We start from the raw sequence: 17,603 nt of genomic DNA, 5'->3' as shown, positions 1-17,603 counted from the left end.
GGGGAAAGTTTTCGGTTCGGTTCAGTTTGGCATTCCGAAATTCTGGACTTTTGCAATTCGGGACTTCAGCAATTCGGCACTTCGGCAACTTCGGAACTTCGGCACTTCAGCACTTCGACACTTCGGAACTTCGGAATTTCAGAATTAAGTAACCAATCAGAGTGTTATGAGTCAAATTACACAGCATGGGAAAATTCCAAAGAGCTTTCACACGCTGTGTAAAATGACACAGAGCACTCTGATTGGTGAATTTCAAACCAACCAATCAGAGTGCTGTGACAGGTAAATGTAGAGACTTACCTGTCAGTCTCTTCATTTACTAGTCAGAGCACTCTGATTGGATGGCTTAAACCCACCAATCAGAGTCCTCTGAGCCTAATTGCAGGGTGGGGCAAGGCTTTATAAGCCTTGCCCCGCCCTGCAGAGCTCAGTCTGCGCGGAGCCCTCCATGACTGAAGATGGATTTTTTTTTTGCGCTCGTTTTTTTTTTGTTTTTATTGCGTCGGTTATTATGGTTTTTTATTTAGCCTTTTTTGGGGCTGAAAAAAGAAGATTTTAGAAGAAAGAAAACATCGAATGGTAAGTTTTATTTTTTTTTACAGGTACTTAGTAAACCCCTTAAGGACACATGATGAAGTTTGGTCCTTAAGGGGTTAAAGGTCCCCCCTCATTATTTTTAGGGTGAGGGGGGTAGGTAGGGGGATAATTTTTTTGGGGGGGAGGGGGTGACTAGGGGTTTGGGGACCCCTAGTCACCTGGGGGGGAAATTTTTCTTAGGGCCCCCACCCGACACTCAGGGGTGGGGGCCGGGGGGAGGACAATAGGTCCCCCCTATTGGTATTTAGGGCCCCCACCTGCCGCTCAAGGGTGGGGGCCAGGGGGGAGGACATTAGGTCCCCCCCTTATTAGTATTTAGGGCCCCCACCCTTCGCTCAGAGGTGGGGGCCAGGGGGGAAGACATTAGGTCCCCCCCCTTATTAGTATTTAGGGCCCCAACCGCCGCTCAGGGGTGGGGGCCAGGGGGAAGACATTAGGTCCCCCCCTTATTATTATTTAGGGCCCAAACCCACCGCTCAGGGGTGGGGGCCAGGGGGGATGACGTTAGGTCCCCCCTTATTCCAATTTAGGGCCCCCACCCACTGCTCAGGGGTGGGGGCCAGGGAGGAGGACATTAGGTCCCCCCCTTATTTTACTGTAGGGCCACCACCCATCGCTCAGGGATCGGGGCCAGGGGGAGGACATTAGATCAACCCCCTTATTAGTATTTAGGGCACCCACCGCTCAGGGGTGGGGGCCTGGGTTGAGGACAAGAGGTCCCCCCCCATTATTTTACATTAAGGTCCCCACCCGCCGCTCAGGGGTGGGGGGGGGCGGGGCAATTTTTTTTAAAACAGTGAGCAGCCAAAGGCTGCTCACTGTTTAATAGACATGCCCCTACTCGCGGTATAGCGAGTAGAGGCATAATTTACTAATACTAAGTAATGTTCACTTAGTATTAGTAAATTTGGCTGAAAGACCAATTTAGGTCTTTCAGCCTTTTAGTAGATAGCTCCCTAATACTGTGGGAGGGGTGGGGGCCGGGAGGTGGACAGTAGGTCCCCCCCTCATTATATTTATGGCCCCCACCCACCACGCAGGGGTGGGGGCGGGGGGAGGACAGTAGGTCCCCCCCAGTGTGTATCAGGGTCCCTGAGGACAGGTGTCAATCCACATCTGCCAAGTGACCCTATGTAGGGGGAACAGTCCCTATTCTGCTCTGTGTCAGTGTGTATCAGGGATCCTTAGGATAGGTGTCAATCCATATCTGCCAAGTGGCCCTATGTAGGGGGAACAGTCCCTATTCTACTCTGTGTCAGTGTGTATCAGGGATCCTTAGGATAGGTGTCAATCCATATTTGCCAAGTGACCCTATGTAGGGGGAACAGTCCTTATTCTGCTCTGTGTCAGTGTGTATCAGGGATCCTTAGGATAGGTGTCAATCCATATCTGCCAAGTGACCCTATGTAGGGGGAACAGTCCCTATTCTGCTCTGTGTCAGTGCCTGGGGGGAGTATCTGCAGTAATACAGAGTGTCTGGAGGGAGTATCTGCAGTAACACAGGGTGTCTGGAGGGAGTATCTGCAGTAACACAGGGTGTCTGGAGGAGTATCTGCAGTAACACAGTGTCTGGAGGGAGTATCTGCAGTAACACAGGGTGTCTGGAGGGAGTATCTGCAGTAACAAAGAGTGCCTGGAGGGAGTATCTTCAGTAACACAGGGTGTCTGGGGGGAGTATCTGCAGTAACACAGGGTGTCTGGAAGGAGTATCTGCAGTAACACAGGGTGTCTGGAGGGAGTATCTGCAGTAATACAGAGTGTCTGGAGGGACTATCTGCAGTAACACAGAGTGTCTGGGGGGAGTATCTGCAGTAACACAGAGTGTCTGGGGGGAGTATCTGCAGTAATACAGAGTGTCTGGAGGGAGTATCTGCAGTAACACAGGGTGTCTGGAGGAAGTATCTGCTGTAACACAGGGTGTCTGGAGGGAGTATCTGCAGTAACACAGAGTGTCTGGAGGGAGTATCTGCAGTAACACAGAGTGTCTGGGGGGAGTATCTGCTTGTAACATTTATATGCACATAAAAATAATAATAATAAATTGAAAAAAATAAATAAAATGGTTGCAGCTTGCGAATGAATCTAAAATGGATGCTGTCCAGTAGGTGTGAGGGTCTGCTAGGGAGGGTGTGCTGCTGATTGGCTGGAATGTGTCTGCTGACTGTGAGGCACAGGGTCAAAGTTTACTCAATGATAAAGAATAGGGGACGGACCGAACATCGCATGTGTTCGCCCGCGGTGGCGAACGCGAACATGCTATGTTCGCCAGGAACTATTCGCCAGCGAACCGTTCGGGACATCACTAATACAGTATATCTGCGAGCATAGAGGATGTGTTTTAAATATACAGGGAGTCTGTTTACTCAACAAGTTGTGGGTACAAAACAACAGATTGGAAACAAAATGAAAAAACCTTATCTGAGACGATAGGTATTTTATCCAATTGCACTATATGAGGTGGCTTTAAAATAGCTATAAACTGATTGCAGTCATAGAACACACCTGTTGCCTTACCTTTTACAGCTGACGTAAATATATAGGTTTCTAGGGCCACAAATAAAGGGTGGATCGTCATAAACAGGCTCCCGGGATACCAAGCAAAACGTGCTAATCAACCCTTTAAAACGGAACTGTGTGTAAAAAGACTGTAAAAAAACATTGTGTTTTCTGGGCACATAACACCGCTTTATGTTTATAGGCAGCACAAGAAGGGAGAGCTGGCAACCTTTGGCCTAGAAGGAAAGAACAAATGAATGATCTTGAGTAAAAAAAAATTTAAAAATGTATTTTTATGTGTGTGCTGTTCCTTAGTCTGTATTTTTTGTGGTCATTACGGCAGCATCATTCCTGCAAGATACATGTTCCGGGTGTGCCCCCAATTCCTTTTTGTCTTTACTATGCAAGTTCAGAATCCACACCAAATTCCTTTTGGGTTGAGCAACCCACCTAGCACCCCAGCTTCAGCGGCCCCTTTGGAGGTGACCACAGGTACATATTTAAAGAGGTTTGGTAAAGTAATGTCACTTTTATTGTAATTTTCAAGGAGAAGATATTTGATATGCATTGTGAGTGTATAAATCAAAGCACTATCACTTGAATTGTTTAGTTTTGACACCGCATGTTTTTTAAAATTGCGTTTATCACATTATATTTGCATTGTATATATATTCACAATGCTCTTACAACAGATTATTTAGATACACTTTGGCTTGTTTAGCACTGTCTAATTTGTCTCCCATGTTGGAATTAGTATAGGACCCACCGATATTGGGGTACTGTGATGTAGTGGTGGACTTAACACAATGTGGCCATATGGTGGAACTGAATCCCCAAATTTGTTTGGTGAGATAAATGCTTAAGTAGCCTGATCAAATGTAAAACTGTATTTTTATGTGTGTGCTGTTCCTTAATCTGTATCATGTCTGAATTTTGCTCTCTACAGAAGCACCATTCCTGCAAAATGCATGTTCCGGGCGTGCCCCCAATTCCCTTTTTGTCTTTATCATATATTCTTGCACATACCTCCCAACATTTCAAAAAGAGAAAGAGGGACACGATCCAACCAATGAAACAATAAAACTTTCAAGAACCGTTGAGGATCTGTACACATATACAGAGCTGGATCACCCATTAGCAACCGCCTAATGCACAGGCTCAGAGCAGGGTCTGGGAGCTTCCGCTCTGAACTGGCCTTTCTTAAACTTAATTGAGGGAGAATTGTGGTCTGTATCAATATCAGGTAGTGGTCAGTCCTTGCACTTCTCGATGACTCAGAGTGCCATAGCCTGAATCATTGACTGCGCGCTGGAACCGTGAGTGGTCTGCACCTTATAATAGTAAAGACAATGGAGCTCCCCCATCCAGCTCACCTGCACTGGACGAACATGGATCCTACTCAATCTCCACAGGAATGCCAGGTAAATATGAAGGAAAACCATACACACAAACACTCAGACTCCCCATACACACACAATTCAGCCACCACACACACAACACTCAGCTCACCTCATACAGCTCTTAGCCTCCTCCACACACAGCACTCTGTTCTCACAGGGGAAGGGCCTCTAGGGGATATCAGGAGGACAGCCACTAGAGGTGTATTTAAACCTACAATGAAACCATCGCAGTTTCTACAAAGCTGCAGTGTTTTACATTGCTGGGTAAAAACTGAAGGGCCATCGCACGCAGATAACTTTATTGAGATGAAGTGTTGGGGTGCATTTATTTAGACATCCCAACATGCAAAAACTATTTTCAGGGAGGTGGCTGCACCCGCATCCCCAAACACATTACTATTTACACACACTATTAACACACGGACACATACACACATTGACACACAAATATACACACATTAGCACACACACTGGCATTTACACAACTTGACACACAGATCTACTCACTGGCATATAAAGATAACTTGACACATAGACACATGCACTGGTACATACACACACAGATTCCCACACATAAATGCACACACACTCAGAAACACAGACTAGCACACACTGATACAAGCTAGCACACACTCACAGATACACACACTGGGATACACACACATTGGCATATACACACAGATACACACTGGAACATACATACACTGGCATATACACTCAGATACACACACTGGCACAAATGCACAGATACACACTGGTACATACACACACTGGCATATACACACATATACACATTGGTACATGCACATAGATAAACACACACGCTGACATACATTGCAGCCATCCCTTAGCTTACCTTTTGGGTCCTAGAAGTTGGCTTGCTTGGGGTCTGGGCTGAGGCTGATGGAATTGAGCATGTAGCTGCTCACTCCAGCTTCTCCATGCTGCCTGTGGTGGTGCTACCTCGAGGCTCCTCCTCCTCAATCCTGCGCGCTGCTGTCTTTTCCCAGCCAGCAGATACTGCGGGGCCCATTTTCAGGAACAATACTCATCAGTGGGAAAATCTGTACTGGGCATTTAGCATATATAATATTCTGGAAATCTGACGTACATTGTATGCCAGATTGTGTGTGTGATTTACTTATGATATGCAGGTGTGAGAGGGCCGCATTAAATATGGGGGAGTGTCCCGGAACTACCAGGAGACTTGGGATGTCTGATCTATTGGTCCTTTAAAGACACATTACTGTGTGTATTATTGCTGTAGAGCTCTGGTATAAATTCAGACACAAAAACTCACAGGGTTATTCACTAACATGAGAAAAAGTGATGTCCAAAGAAGCTGATTTGGAAAAATTCTCCCACTCAGTTATGTACGCAGCTCGGCTACTTTGATCCTAAATTTGAAATTCAGTTTGAATTTTTAACAATTCTCACTTCAGTCCATAGCCCTGCAAAAGTAGAAACCTGTTGGTTCTTATAAAAGAGGAACATTAGAATAGAAAAGGGGGGCAAAAGGACTGTTCCTGCTGAGTGGGGAGAGTTAGAAGGCATGTTTACCACAAATTTGTCACCTATAGAAGGTATATTGCTGTTTTGGTTATTCACATATGTAGGAATTGTTGGGGGTTCACAACAAATTTCAACATTTAGGCCAGAATAGCTGAATAGAATGAATTCTCCAAGTCACCTATGTTTTTTTCACTGTAGCAATTTTGGTCAAAAAAATTTAATTTACACTTACTTTTACTATTTAACCCTGCCAATCTCATTTAAAAAGGAAACAAAATAAACCTACAACAGGAAACAATTTACGAGCTTCAATGTAGCATTAAACATTAAAAATAACCCTTGCTTCTTTTATAGAACCAACAGTTATTTTTACTAAGCAGAACGAATTCTGAACAAAAACAGCAGGCACCTAAATACACAAGGCATTTTTTCTGCTGCTTGCAATCCCTCTACATCAATCTGAAAAGACAGAATTAAGTTTTCTTAGGGCCACATAGCGCCACATGAACAAGAATCTACTGTGCATCAGGGGATTAAATCAAAGGACTTGTTCCTTGATCTGTGGGTGTGTAATATATAATATACAACCTCATGACAAAAAGGACTCTATTTTTTTAATTTAAAGGACCACTATAGCGCCAGGAAAACATACTCGTTTCCTGGCTCTATAGTGCCCTGAGGGTGCCCCCACCCTCAGGGTCCCACTCCCGCTGGGCTGGATGGAGAGGAAGAGGTTAAACACTCACCTTTCTCCAGCGCCGGGCTCCCTCGGTGCTGGAGACTCTCCTCCTCCTTTCCTCGTCATCGGCTGAATGCGCATGCGCGGCAAGAGCCGCGCGCGCATTCAGCCAGTCTCATAGGAAAGCATTTTTAATGCTTTCCTATGGACGCTGGCGTCTTCTCACTGTGATATTCACAGTGAGAAGCGCGGAAGCGCCTCTAGCGGCTGTCAATGAGACAGCCACTAGAGGCTGGATTAACCCTAAAGTAAACATAGCAGTTTCTCTGAAACTGCTATGTTTACAGCAGAAAGGGTTAATCCTAGGTGGACCTGGCACCCAGACCACTTCATTAAAACACCCTTCTCATCTAATCCCTGTTGATCCAGTGGAGGTATGATTCTGGGGTGCTCCTGGCCTTATATTTGGGGGAGAATGTTGTTGCCTGCTCTGCAAGTCTTGCACTCATTGATTGGTCAGAGTTTTGCCATGATAACACGGCTGCTCTCTTACTCTTTCTCTGAGCTCTGGGATCACAATGGAGCTCTTACCAAGAGCAACCTTGCAAACTTTAAGAGTTACTTAATACATTGCCACATGATGACACCACTGGTGACCCGATCATTATAGAAAAGGTACAAACCTTCTTGGCTCAGCTCTCCCTAAAATGTCTGAATGGAGCTCAGAGGGAGATCCAATGACTACAGTCACAGAGGAGGTGGTCACGCTTGCTATCTCTTCTATGAAGCCCCACAGGGCTCTTGGACCTGATGGATTCACAATGGCTAACTATAAGACCTTCTCTCAGAAACTAACTCACAGCTCTGTTCCAATTGGTTTCCTAGATGACTCCCTCCTGGCCAACATTATACTTTTTAACAAGCCGGGCAAACCTCATAAATCTCCCGGCACCTATATTCCTGATCAATACAGATACCAAGATATTTGCTAAAATGCCTTTACCCAGTACTGCCTTGTTTGATCCATCCAGGCCAGGTGGTATTTATCCGGGGATGACAGGCGTATGAGACACCAGGCAAGAGAGAGAAAGATTGAGAGATTTATGGTGATCTCTTTTGCTAGTCTATAGGCTAGAGCAGCCCTAACCACGGGTGATGTTTTTAGGTACATCCAGATCCGCTCCCAAAACTGATAATCATGCCGCAGTAAACAGGGATTTAACTTATTTTAGGATGATATGCTTATGGAACACTTTAGATAATGGCCTCCATCCATTAGAGGAAAAGGGAAAGGACAGGAAGAAAGGTAGGGAAAAGAAGATGTCTCTAATTGTTGGTAATTGTGGGTACACTTGATTGGCAACAGAAATAGAACCTTGCTTTAATTCCGTCTATTGTCAAGTAGCACCTAGCTTTCCTTATGTATTGTATAAAAATGACAGCAGAAGCATGTTATGACTATGTAGAAGCATATTATGGCGCTTGTTGTGTTCCTTTAAATATATAAATATCAAATAACAGGTATTGTTTAGTTATTAAAAACACTTTTAAAGCCATGGTCTTTGATTTAAAGAAATGATTTATTATTAACACGTATAATTTGGCACAGTGCATGGCTGGCATATCATGCTTTAAATCTAGGCTATATACATGTACAAATATGCAAACGTCTGTGCAGAGAGAAAGGGAGCAATGTGACCACTAAGCGCACCACAACTGCTCTCTTTCTCAGATTGTCACAGATTGATTATGCTCCGCTCTAAAGGCAAGTGTCTCATCCCACGGTGTTAATAATACAGCGACCACACAATCTGAAGCTAGTCCAGTCACTCAAACTACAAGGTATCAGTGATGTCTTAGGCATGATATTAAACGATTGCTGGTGCAATATACGATAATCAGTGAGTATACGTATATACAGTCATCATGTACACAAACATATATATATGTACAGTCAAAGTGGTTTAAAAATACCCCTTTTATAAACACATTAAAAGTACAGAACATGATTTGCACTGAGATATTAGGATCAAAGTTAATTGGTTCGAAACAGTAGGAAAGCCAAATATGTGTGGGGTTCCCGAAGCCAGGCAGATTTAAAAGCCAGTTCAAAGTTTTTTGTTGTTGTTTTTTTTAGATTGCACTGTGGAACCTAGTGTGGAGTTCTGTGTTAACCTTACAGTAGAGTATCTTAACGTTGTTGCCACCAGAGAATCTTAATGCTGGCAGCCTGTGCCAAAATGTATGATGGTCTCATTCCAATAGTATATGTTTTCAGGTATGGCGATCCAGACGTTTCACTTGTTTAAAAAAAAGAAAAAAAAAAAGACCTTTACGAAAGTCTTGAGCTCTGCGCTGCTGCACAGTCTTGAAAGTCTTCTGAACAGATTTGAAACAACAACAAAAAAATATCCAACATTCTAATTCTTCAACACTTTAGAGTCAGATAGTTCATTAAACATTTGTCCTGAAGAAGTGTGTTTCAAAGTATTGTGGTGCCTGGCAGTAATTTTAAAATAAAAACACATTTAAAAAAAAAAAAAACTGTTTTCAATGCTGACGAAAACACAATTTTTTCTCACATTTTGGAAAAGCAGCATTTTTAGAGGCGATAACCAGATTTGTTGAATTTTTGCCGTTTCTATCTATGGCTTGGAATCGGACATTTTGTAGGTCTGTAGTAGACGTCCTACCTGCCTGCAGTGACTTCCATTGTACAAATGAGTTGTAGAGGTGAGCGAACTATACAAACTTCATTCACGTATAACCCAATCAAAAATCCTTTTGCATTTCTGTACATTTGAAAAAGGGGCAAATATGTATACAATCTGAGTTCACTCACACACTTTAGACATTTCTGTGGATAAAGAAGTCCATATGTTGACCTCGACATAAAAGTAATAAAATGCTAAGTAACAGTGTATTATTATGTCTTGAACACGTTACAGCAAGAATGATTTAACAATTTATAGAACAATATTGCATACGATTTTGTTTGGCACAGACAGATCAGTACGACTTGAATCACCTTGATCCCTCTTGATGTAAGATCATTTTATACTGGAAGGGGAGTCTTTACAACCCTCATTGGTAACCCTCAAACTTGGGTGATTACAGGTGTTAGTGGGCAATTGGAACATCAGAACTTTTTTTTGTATTCCTCTCAAGGCATTTGAAAGGCAAAGTCACTCACACTTTTCAAAGACAAACTGGTCAGGATACTCTCAAGAAAACGTGTGCAGTTTTAGCAATGTAAATCTAAGTGTTTCCTAGAAATCCTGCCCTATTTTTGCATTCTGTACCTTTTTCTGCAGAGTGGAAAAAGTGGCGAAGCTCCATGCAGAAACTAACATGTTAAAGGAACACTCTAGGTACCATAACCACTACAGACAGGCGTTTCCTGGTGCCCCCCTTGTAAGTAGTCAAACTGTTTTTGAATATTTTAAAAACCTACTTGGAGTGTGTCAGGTGCCGCTCCCTGCCACGAGTGGTACCATAATCACTATAGTGAGCTGCAGGGCCGGATTAACATAGCTCCATGCTCATAAAATAGGCTCAATGATTAAGAGATTAAACTTTTTTTTTTTTTACTACTCTTCACATGCTCTTGCATTCTGCACATGGAATTAAGTATGGGTAATTAGGAGGGATGTAGGGGAACAAAACTTGTGTGAACTGGCTGACAATGAATCAGTTATATAAAGCTGTCTTTGCTCTGCTGTTCGTCTTCCTGTTTCAGTGTTTTCTGTCGATAAGATTCTGTAATTAGGCCCATTGTCAGCACCAAGGCCAATGGGCTCTTAGTCTGGCCCTGGTTAGCTGTAGTGGTTATGGTGCTTGGGCTGTGTCTTTAAAGTTTCATGCACATATGCACTTTTCAGCCAATAGTATACTCTTTCTATATTTGTCTGGGCATGTTTGGGAGCTCACATGCCCGATAGGAAACCATAGATTGTTTGCAACACAGGTCAGTAACTGATTGATAATGATTGATGACTTTAAGACAGTGAGACAGTTTTCAAAGCTAACACAATCCAAAATTCACGGACCATTTTACTGTGCGTAATCCTGGCGAATTTCAATAAACAATATCAACTTAACCGGACATAACTTGTCATTTCATCATTAATCTTGCTATGTGAAGCTCAACAGGACAATATTGCAAGGTTAACAGCAAAAAGAAAAAAAAATTAATTAAAAACTGCTGTCCTTGTAGACTTTCTGAATACAACCTAAGATGAAGGTTATAGCTAGCCAAGTGCAATGATGATGCTAATACGTGCATATAACCTATGATGATCAAAATAAACATTGTAGTGTGTTTATTTAAGGTACCTCTAAGTAGATATTCCCGATATTGTGCACACGTGTAACTGTTAAATTATCTCATATTTTGTTACATTATATTACAGTTACAGTGTGTATTGCCCTTTAATTGGTAAGACTTATTGATAAGGAATTGTTACAGTTATTTGCAAAACAATACGGGGACGTTTTTGCGATGTTGATTCTGCTCATGTGCATGCTTGATTAACCAACATATTTTTAGTGAGTCTGATGGGTCTGTTAAAGTGTTGATAAATCTTCTCTGAAATCTCAAATCTAGAGTGTTTATTGTAGGATATAGGTCCCTTTTTTACACATCTGAAAGGATTACAATGATGTCAAAAAATTTATTAAAGTGGTACGATTATGTTTGCGTCAACAACGTTAATGGTTCATCAGCATCCGCTAGTGTGCTGATAATTTGTAGAATGTGAGACTGTACCTCTTGGATTCTTACATAGTTTCTTGCATGACTGGAAAGCCACGGCAAGTGTTATTGGAAGAGGATGCTGCATGTCCTGGTTTTGTATTACAGGCATTCATTTTTGGTTCTATCATTTTACTATCACAGATAAGTTTTGAAATCCCTGCCAGATAGTTAACAAACGTTTGTTTATCCTAGTAATTTTTTAATATATACCTCTAGCCTATTTTGTTGTGTACTTCTATGATTTGTAAATATCATATTATTATTATTTATATAGCGCAAACATACAACGCAGCGCTGTTTCCATTTCTACATAAGTGCATAATGTGTTACGTAGTACAGATAAAAATTCTAGTTTAAATGAGACGTGAGGAAAAAAAACACAAAAAAATAAATAAATGTTTTTAATCTAATCATATTAATGCATGACTTCTAATATATATATATATCATTTTTTATTTTTTTTTAACTGTGTCTCTAAATACACAAATGCTATGTTTAGATGACACTTGCACATAGGGACACTAGATTAGCTGATAATCAGCTAATGGAAAATACATACTTCAAAACCTGAATTGTGCGTTTTTAGAGCTGACCCTCTATAGAGGTCATGATCTGACAAGCCGTAGCTGCATAGTATGGATTATAAAAATGTATATATCATATTTTAGGATAATTTAACTTTGGATTTTCTAACATATTTTCTTCTTACAAACACTGCAGAACATAAAAAGCAATCTGAAATCACTCAAAATAATTAACATCTTGAATTTGTCCTATAGTACTCTATGATCATGATTTGTGATATTGTAAATGGGAAAAGTGTTATCCTTTTCCTTTTTATTCTGTTTTTTTTTTTTAAACCTTGTTGTTTTTTAAATAATTTTTTGAAAAGTTCCATAAAAAACATTTGACTAGATGTCCAAACCCCCCCCCCCCCCAAAAAAAAACTTTATATACACTATATACAGCGTACACATATATACAGTAACAGCATTTAAATCCTTTTTTTAGTGTCTGCTTTTGTTTTTGAACACATTAATCTCTTCATTAAAATGTTTTATTTTATAGTGGGAGCAGGTGACAGACTGCCATAAACACTCTCCAAATATGCACACTGTTTATTTTCCTCTTTTTTTGGTTTAGGACTCTGCATTGCAGAGAGACAGATTAGGCCTCAAATAGTTGCCATGGAAACACCTGGAGCAAATCTCATGCAACCGCCCCCCTCCCCTTTAACTTGCACAGCACGTACCTCAAGTTATTACTCAAAATACCGCATTCTGTATGTAATTCCTATAGGTCTTAGTCTGTAACACATCAGCATTTCATAAGATTAAGTCCAATGCAGTTAAAATTGGTCGAAATTCATGACAAATCTGCCTGTAAGTGCTTTCGTCTTAGGTACGATTATAGAGTTTACTGCTATTGCACAGTGTAATGTCACTTTTTTTTTCTTGACTGTAATCCTGTTATGCAACACACAAAAGTCTTTAAAAATTATATTGTAAACAAAAATAGTGTATAAAAATAAAAAAAATTAAATATTAAAATAAAAAAAAGGACATCTGTTGTCCATTTTTGTAGATGTGCTTATTACTGACAAATACAACACAGGAGCACTTCTTCATTCTGTGCAGAATTTGCAAAAAATCAGTTTATTCCTTACAAATCTGAAAGGCGCTCTATGTTATATTCATTCTTTCCTACCGAACATCTTATATAAACTTTGCTGCATATTCTTTGATGCAAGTCCTTATTCCTTTTCTCTAATACTGCTAGAACAATATTCACAGTTCGATGGTTTCACTGGCAATGCTATGTGAATCTGTGGTTTGGCTTCTTTCGATGAGCCGCCGGCTTAGTGTCTTCTCAGGTTCACTGCTCTTAGATATGATACTGGGTTGGGAGTCTTGCTTTAAAAGTTGTGATTCAGGTGTATCTTCAAGTGGGAGGCTTTCCACAGAGGACAGCCCATGTCTCCATGGGTTCCAACTGATTTTGATTGATCCTTTTGAGACGCTGTCTAAGGAACTCACAGAAACTACACCTTCGGTTATTACATCGTGGGGAAGTTCTTTGCTCTCCTGCAGACTCTCAGTTGGGGTGTCCACTTCTGTCACAGAGTTACACCTTCCCAAACTGTACATGTAGTCAGGGTTGCTACATCTTCTCATTTTCAGGTCAGATGAGATCAGTGGGTCAACTGTCTGGTTTAAGGCGGAACAGTCTTTTAATGAAGAACACGAGTCTTGCCTGTTTAAGTAGTTGGGGTACTGAAGACTTGAATCTAGAAAAATGCTGTCTCTGACTAGATGTTCTCTGAACAAAGCTTCATCTATACTTCTGCTCAAGTTAATGGGAGATGGGGGACGGAACTCTAGATCTGTCAGAGAGAGCATGGATTCCTTTTCAAAACAAATACTAGTGTAAGAACGTCCCATGTGAACATTTTGAGACTTTGGTCCAAAAACAGATTCTGGTTTAGGCCTGAAAAGGGGAGAAGATGACCTGCTATTATTGGAGAATATTGTACTAGATTTAGTTTCATTGTTTTCCTTAAGGATCCTCAGCGGGACATTCTCTGACTGGTTACGGATTAGGCTTTTATTGATGTTGTTATTAACAATTCTATCTTGGATACTGTTTGTCCAATCGTAGCAGTTGTTTGGATATTCTGGAACCTCTGTTTTCTTGTAGGTGCAAAAGTAACTGATTATTTTGGACCAGCAACTATGATCACTGCTACCACACTGCACACAGAAGATATGTGAGGCCACAAATAGCATGGCAAAGCACAGAGATAGTTCAAAAATCCGGAACCAGAACTGCAAAAACCACCATGGCCATGAAAATTCATTCCTTTTACCCAGTAAACCGTGCAGCCAGAGCACTGCATAAACCTGCAAACCACAACAAAGCAGGCCAAAAATACTACCAACTAACAGAACTCTGGAGGACGTGAACAAGCACTTGATGTTTGTTCCTTGCGTCTGTACCACAACAATATCTTCACAAGTCGGAGAAACTCTATGTGTTTCATTCGTAATGTCTTTGCTACATTTTCTCAGCTGGAAATAAGCAACAACATTTCCTACCATGAGAAATATGCCCCAGGAAACTGAAATTACTTGTAACACAATATTTACCGATGGATTTAGAAAATGGGCAAGAAGGTCTGCACTTAGAAGGATAATAAAGTGAATAACTCCAATCACTGCAAGCAAAGGAAGACTCTGAATCTTCGGAGGCAATAATTGAAGATGAGCGATCTTCAAAACCAACAGGAGTAAGGTGGCAAATGTTGACAACATGAGAGGGAAAGTGATATTGTAGAGTACCAGGGCAATACCAGGTGAAATCTCAGATTTAGAGCCATATGGATCTAAAACAAAGAACACACCTCGAAGTATGCCAATTATAAACAGGAGTGCATTGGAAACAATGATATAAGGAAGATAAGACACCTTCAAGATAGGGGAGCCTATCAGATTGATCAGGGCAACGAGTGATAAAAGGAGAAAGAGCACTGCTGTCCCATAAACGTGCATATCCCAAGCAAAACTCAAGGTACGTTGCAAATCATCCCAACTGATAAGCGTCCTATTGGATCCAAGAAATTCACATGTGCCCCCTGTTTTGGAGCACAGGGGAGCGTCCAATGTAGGTTTTACAGATGGAAGGTTGTTTGGAGCGACTTGTGGTCTACGAACAGCTCTCTGAGTGGTGACCCTTATCTCTCCTCGACGTCCAGTTCGTCTTGTGTTGTTTGGGAAGGCTTGAGGGGTTGCAATAACTCCTGTCTGTAAGGGGTCCAATTCTGGCACATTTTCTATAAAAAAAAAAGACAAAATAAACACAATTTTAGTTAATATCTAACACATATCCATCAAGTCTCAAACCCCACCCCTCTCCATAAAGAAAGCTGTTGACTATTTTAGTGCATGATCAATTAGGTACCTATACATTTTATCAGACAGACTGAAGAGATTTACCCTATGATGGACCAATGAAAGTGCCTTACAAAAAAAAAAAAAAATTCAGTAATCACATAACTACATGGATTGGAAAGTCCTTGTTAAGTGACTACAGGGGGTCTATAATATTTCTTTATTTATATATTGCTGGCATTTATAAAGTGCTAACATATTCTGCAGCGCTGTACAATTAGGGGAGAACATACAATAAACAAATACAAATACAAATGGTAGAGAGGGCCTTTCCCCCTTTCCCATATGCTGAGAATTAGCCATTGAAGCTCTTTTATACAAAGTGCTTAGTTAGATAACCCATGAGCTTATATGGGATGTTCTACTCCATAAGTGATCACAGGGTTCTACATTATGGAATTTTCTACTTCATTAAGGATTATGTATAACTCTATAGAAATGAATATTTTCTCCATTAAGAAACATTAAATTACTTTAGCAAACAAAATGGAATGTTTTACTTTGTCAGAGCCCTACTCATTCATTGACCACATGGTGTAACAGGACAAAATGTCCTACAGTAGTGACCATAGGACTCTATAGGATGTGCTGTCCTACTTATTTAGTGACTACGGGGCTCAATTGATTGCAATGATAAGAAATGCAATTAACCTAATTAGTTTCTAGTTATAAAAGTCCTCTTTTTGTAAAAGCCTAGGATGCTCTACGGACATCTGTTCAAAATTAACCGAAAATCAATAATTCAGTAAACCTGCATAAATGTGACTGCAAGCTATTTAAACTTTACCCATAGAATGTCTGCATTCCTCACAGTCTTAGTCTGAGCCCTGTTTAGAATACACAGTGTGGTACATTCACTCACTGCAGGACTTTACGGTGCTAATTCATCAAACAGATAGGTATTGACAGTTTGAAGAATAAAACTCATTGTCTGCCCCAAGGTAAATAATATAATCAATATATTGTCACTGTACAGGCCTCTGCAATTGAAAATGATTTATATGCATTTGTTGCCCAAAACTGCATTATTGTCGCTCCTGCAATATTAAACCCACAGGCACATTGCAACAATGTCATGACACTCCCGAGGTACAAGCTTTCTACTATCCTTTCCTTTGACAAGATAGTCCGTCTTCCCAATAGGTGCTTTGGCCTGCCTTGCTTGAGGAATCCATAGATAAAGATTTCTACACTTCTTTCCGAGTGCAAGAGCAGTGTTAGATTTAAAGGTATGGCATTACCAATACAAGAGGCATGACGTTACATGCCAAACTTTTAATGGCAACCATGGAAGCTGCTGTTGCAATATGTTTTGTTATCCACGTATGACCAGAACATGTCTCCAACCATATTCTAATCCACTCCCAAGTCTGAAGAAAGCTGTATTTTATCTTGTATAATATCCTGTCTCCATAAATAGGTATACAGTCTCCATGTTTGGCCAACATTGGTAATCAGCTGCTGAATAAGCTCTTGGGAAATGTGCACAGCACCAAATGTCCTTAATGTCCTACAAGTTGTCTTATGTCATAGATTTCTCTCGGTGTGAGAACTTGTGAAAAGAGGACCCCAGTGCAAGAAATATAATTTTCGGCCAAAAGATAGATCCTCAACTTTTGTGCTGTTTGTGCAGTGTATAGGTATATAAATGACATATTTTAGCCTCTCTCCTGTTCTTATACATTGTGTGTATTTTATTGTATGTGCATGAAAATGGTGCAGGCTAGTCAAGATTGTCGGCTCCTTCTCTCCCCTGCATGACTCCAGGAGTGATTGAAGCATGATCACTTGTTACTAGAGCAGTTCTGCCTTGTGAAAGAATAGTCATGTTGTCTGTCAGGGGCCTGGTCTGGTGCTCTTTTAAATACAGTCCAGTTTGGAATTAAATTCCTATCTCCCCATATTACCGCATTGTGTTTAGGAGCCCCAGTGCCCCATGATCAATAAACAGATTTTTAAGCCCTGATGGTGGCCCTGATCAATATCAACCTACAACGGATGGCCCCCCACAGCCCTGTGGGACCCTGGTGCATCTGCACTCATAGCTATCTATACATGTTGTGGGGGCATTTGATATAATTGCCAGCAACACTAAATTTGCTGTTATCTTGTGCCTGAGCAATCGAGAGCCGATTGTTGACTTATTTAAGAAATAAACGGTGGCCATAGAACATTTCTATCTGAATGGACCTTAATACTTTCAAAGCTGCCATGTG

General features: G+C 41.0%; 1 protein-coding gene across 2 annotated transcripts in view; it reads right to left on the bottom strand.

Moving 5' to 3' along the window:
* Positions 1-11,959: 11,959 nt before the first annotated feature.
* The window catches only part of PRRT3 (proline rich transmembrane protein 3), a 73,516-nt gene continuing 67,872 nt past the window's right edge, over positions 11,960-17,603 (bottom strand). For both annotated transcript variants that reach the window (XM_063426721.1, XM_063426722.1), the window contains exon 4: positions 11,960-15,269. In XM_063426721.1, the coding sequence (XP_063282791.1) occupies positions 13,228-15,269 (2,042 nt within the window). In that variant the 3' untranslated portion in view covers positions 11,960-13,227. The remainder of the gene's footprint in view (positions 15,270-17,603) is intronic.

This window comes from Pelobates fuscus, chromosome 7 (assembly GCF_036172605.1).
Source record: "Pelobates fuscus isolate aPelFus1 chromosome 7, aPelFus1.pri, whole genome shotgun sequence".
NCBI classification, from domain to species: domain Eukaryota; kingdom Metazoa; phylum Chordata; class Amphibia; order Anura; family Pelobatidae; genus Pelobates; species Pelobates fuscus.
Note: the sequence above shows the minus strand (reverse complement) of the source record. Positions and strands in the feature narration are given on the sequence as shown.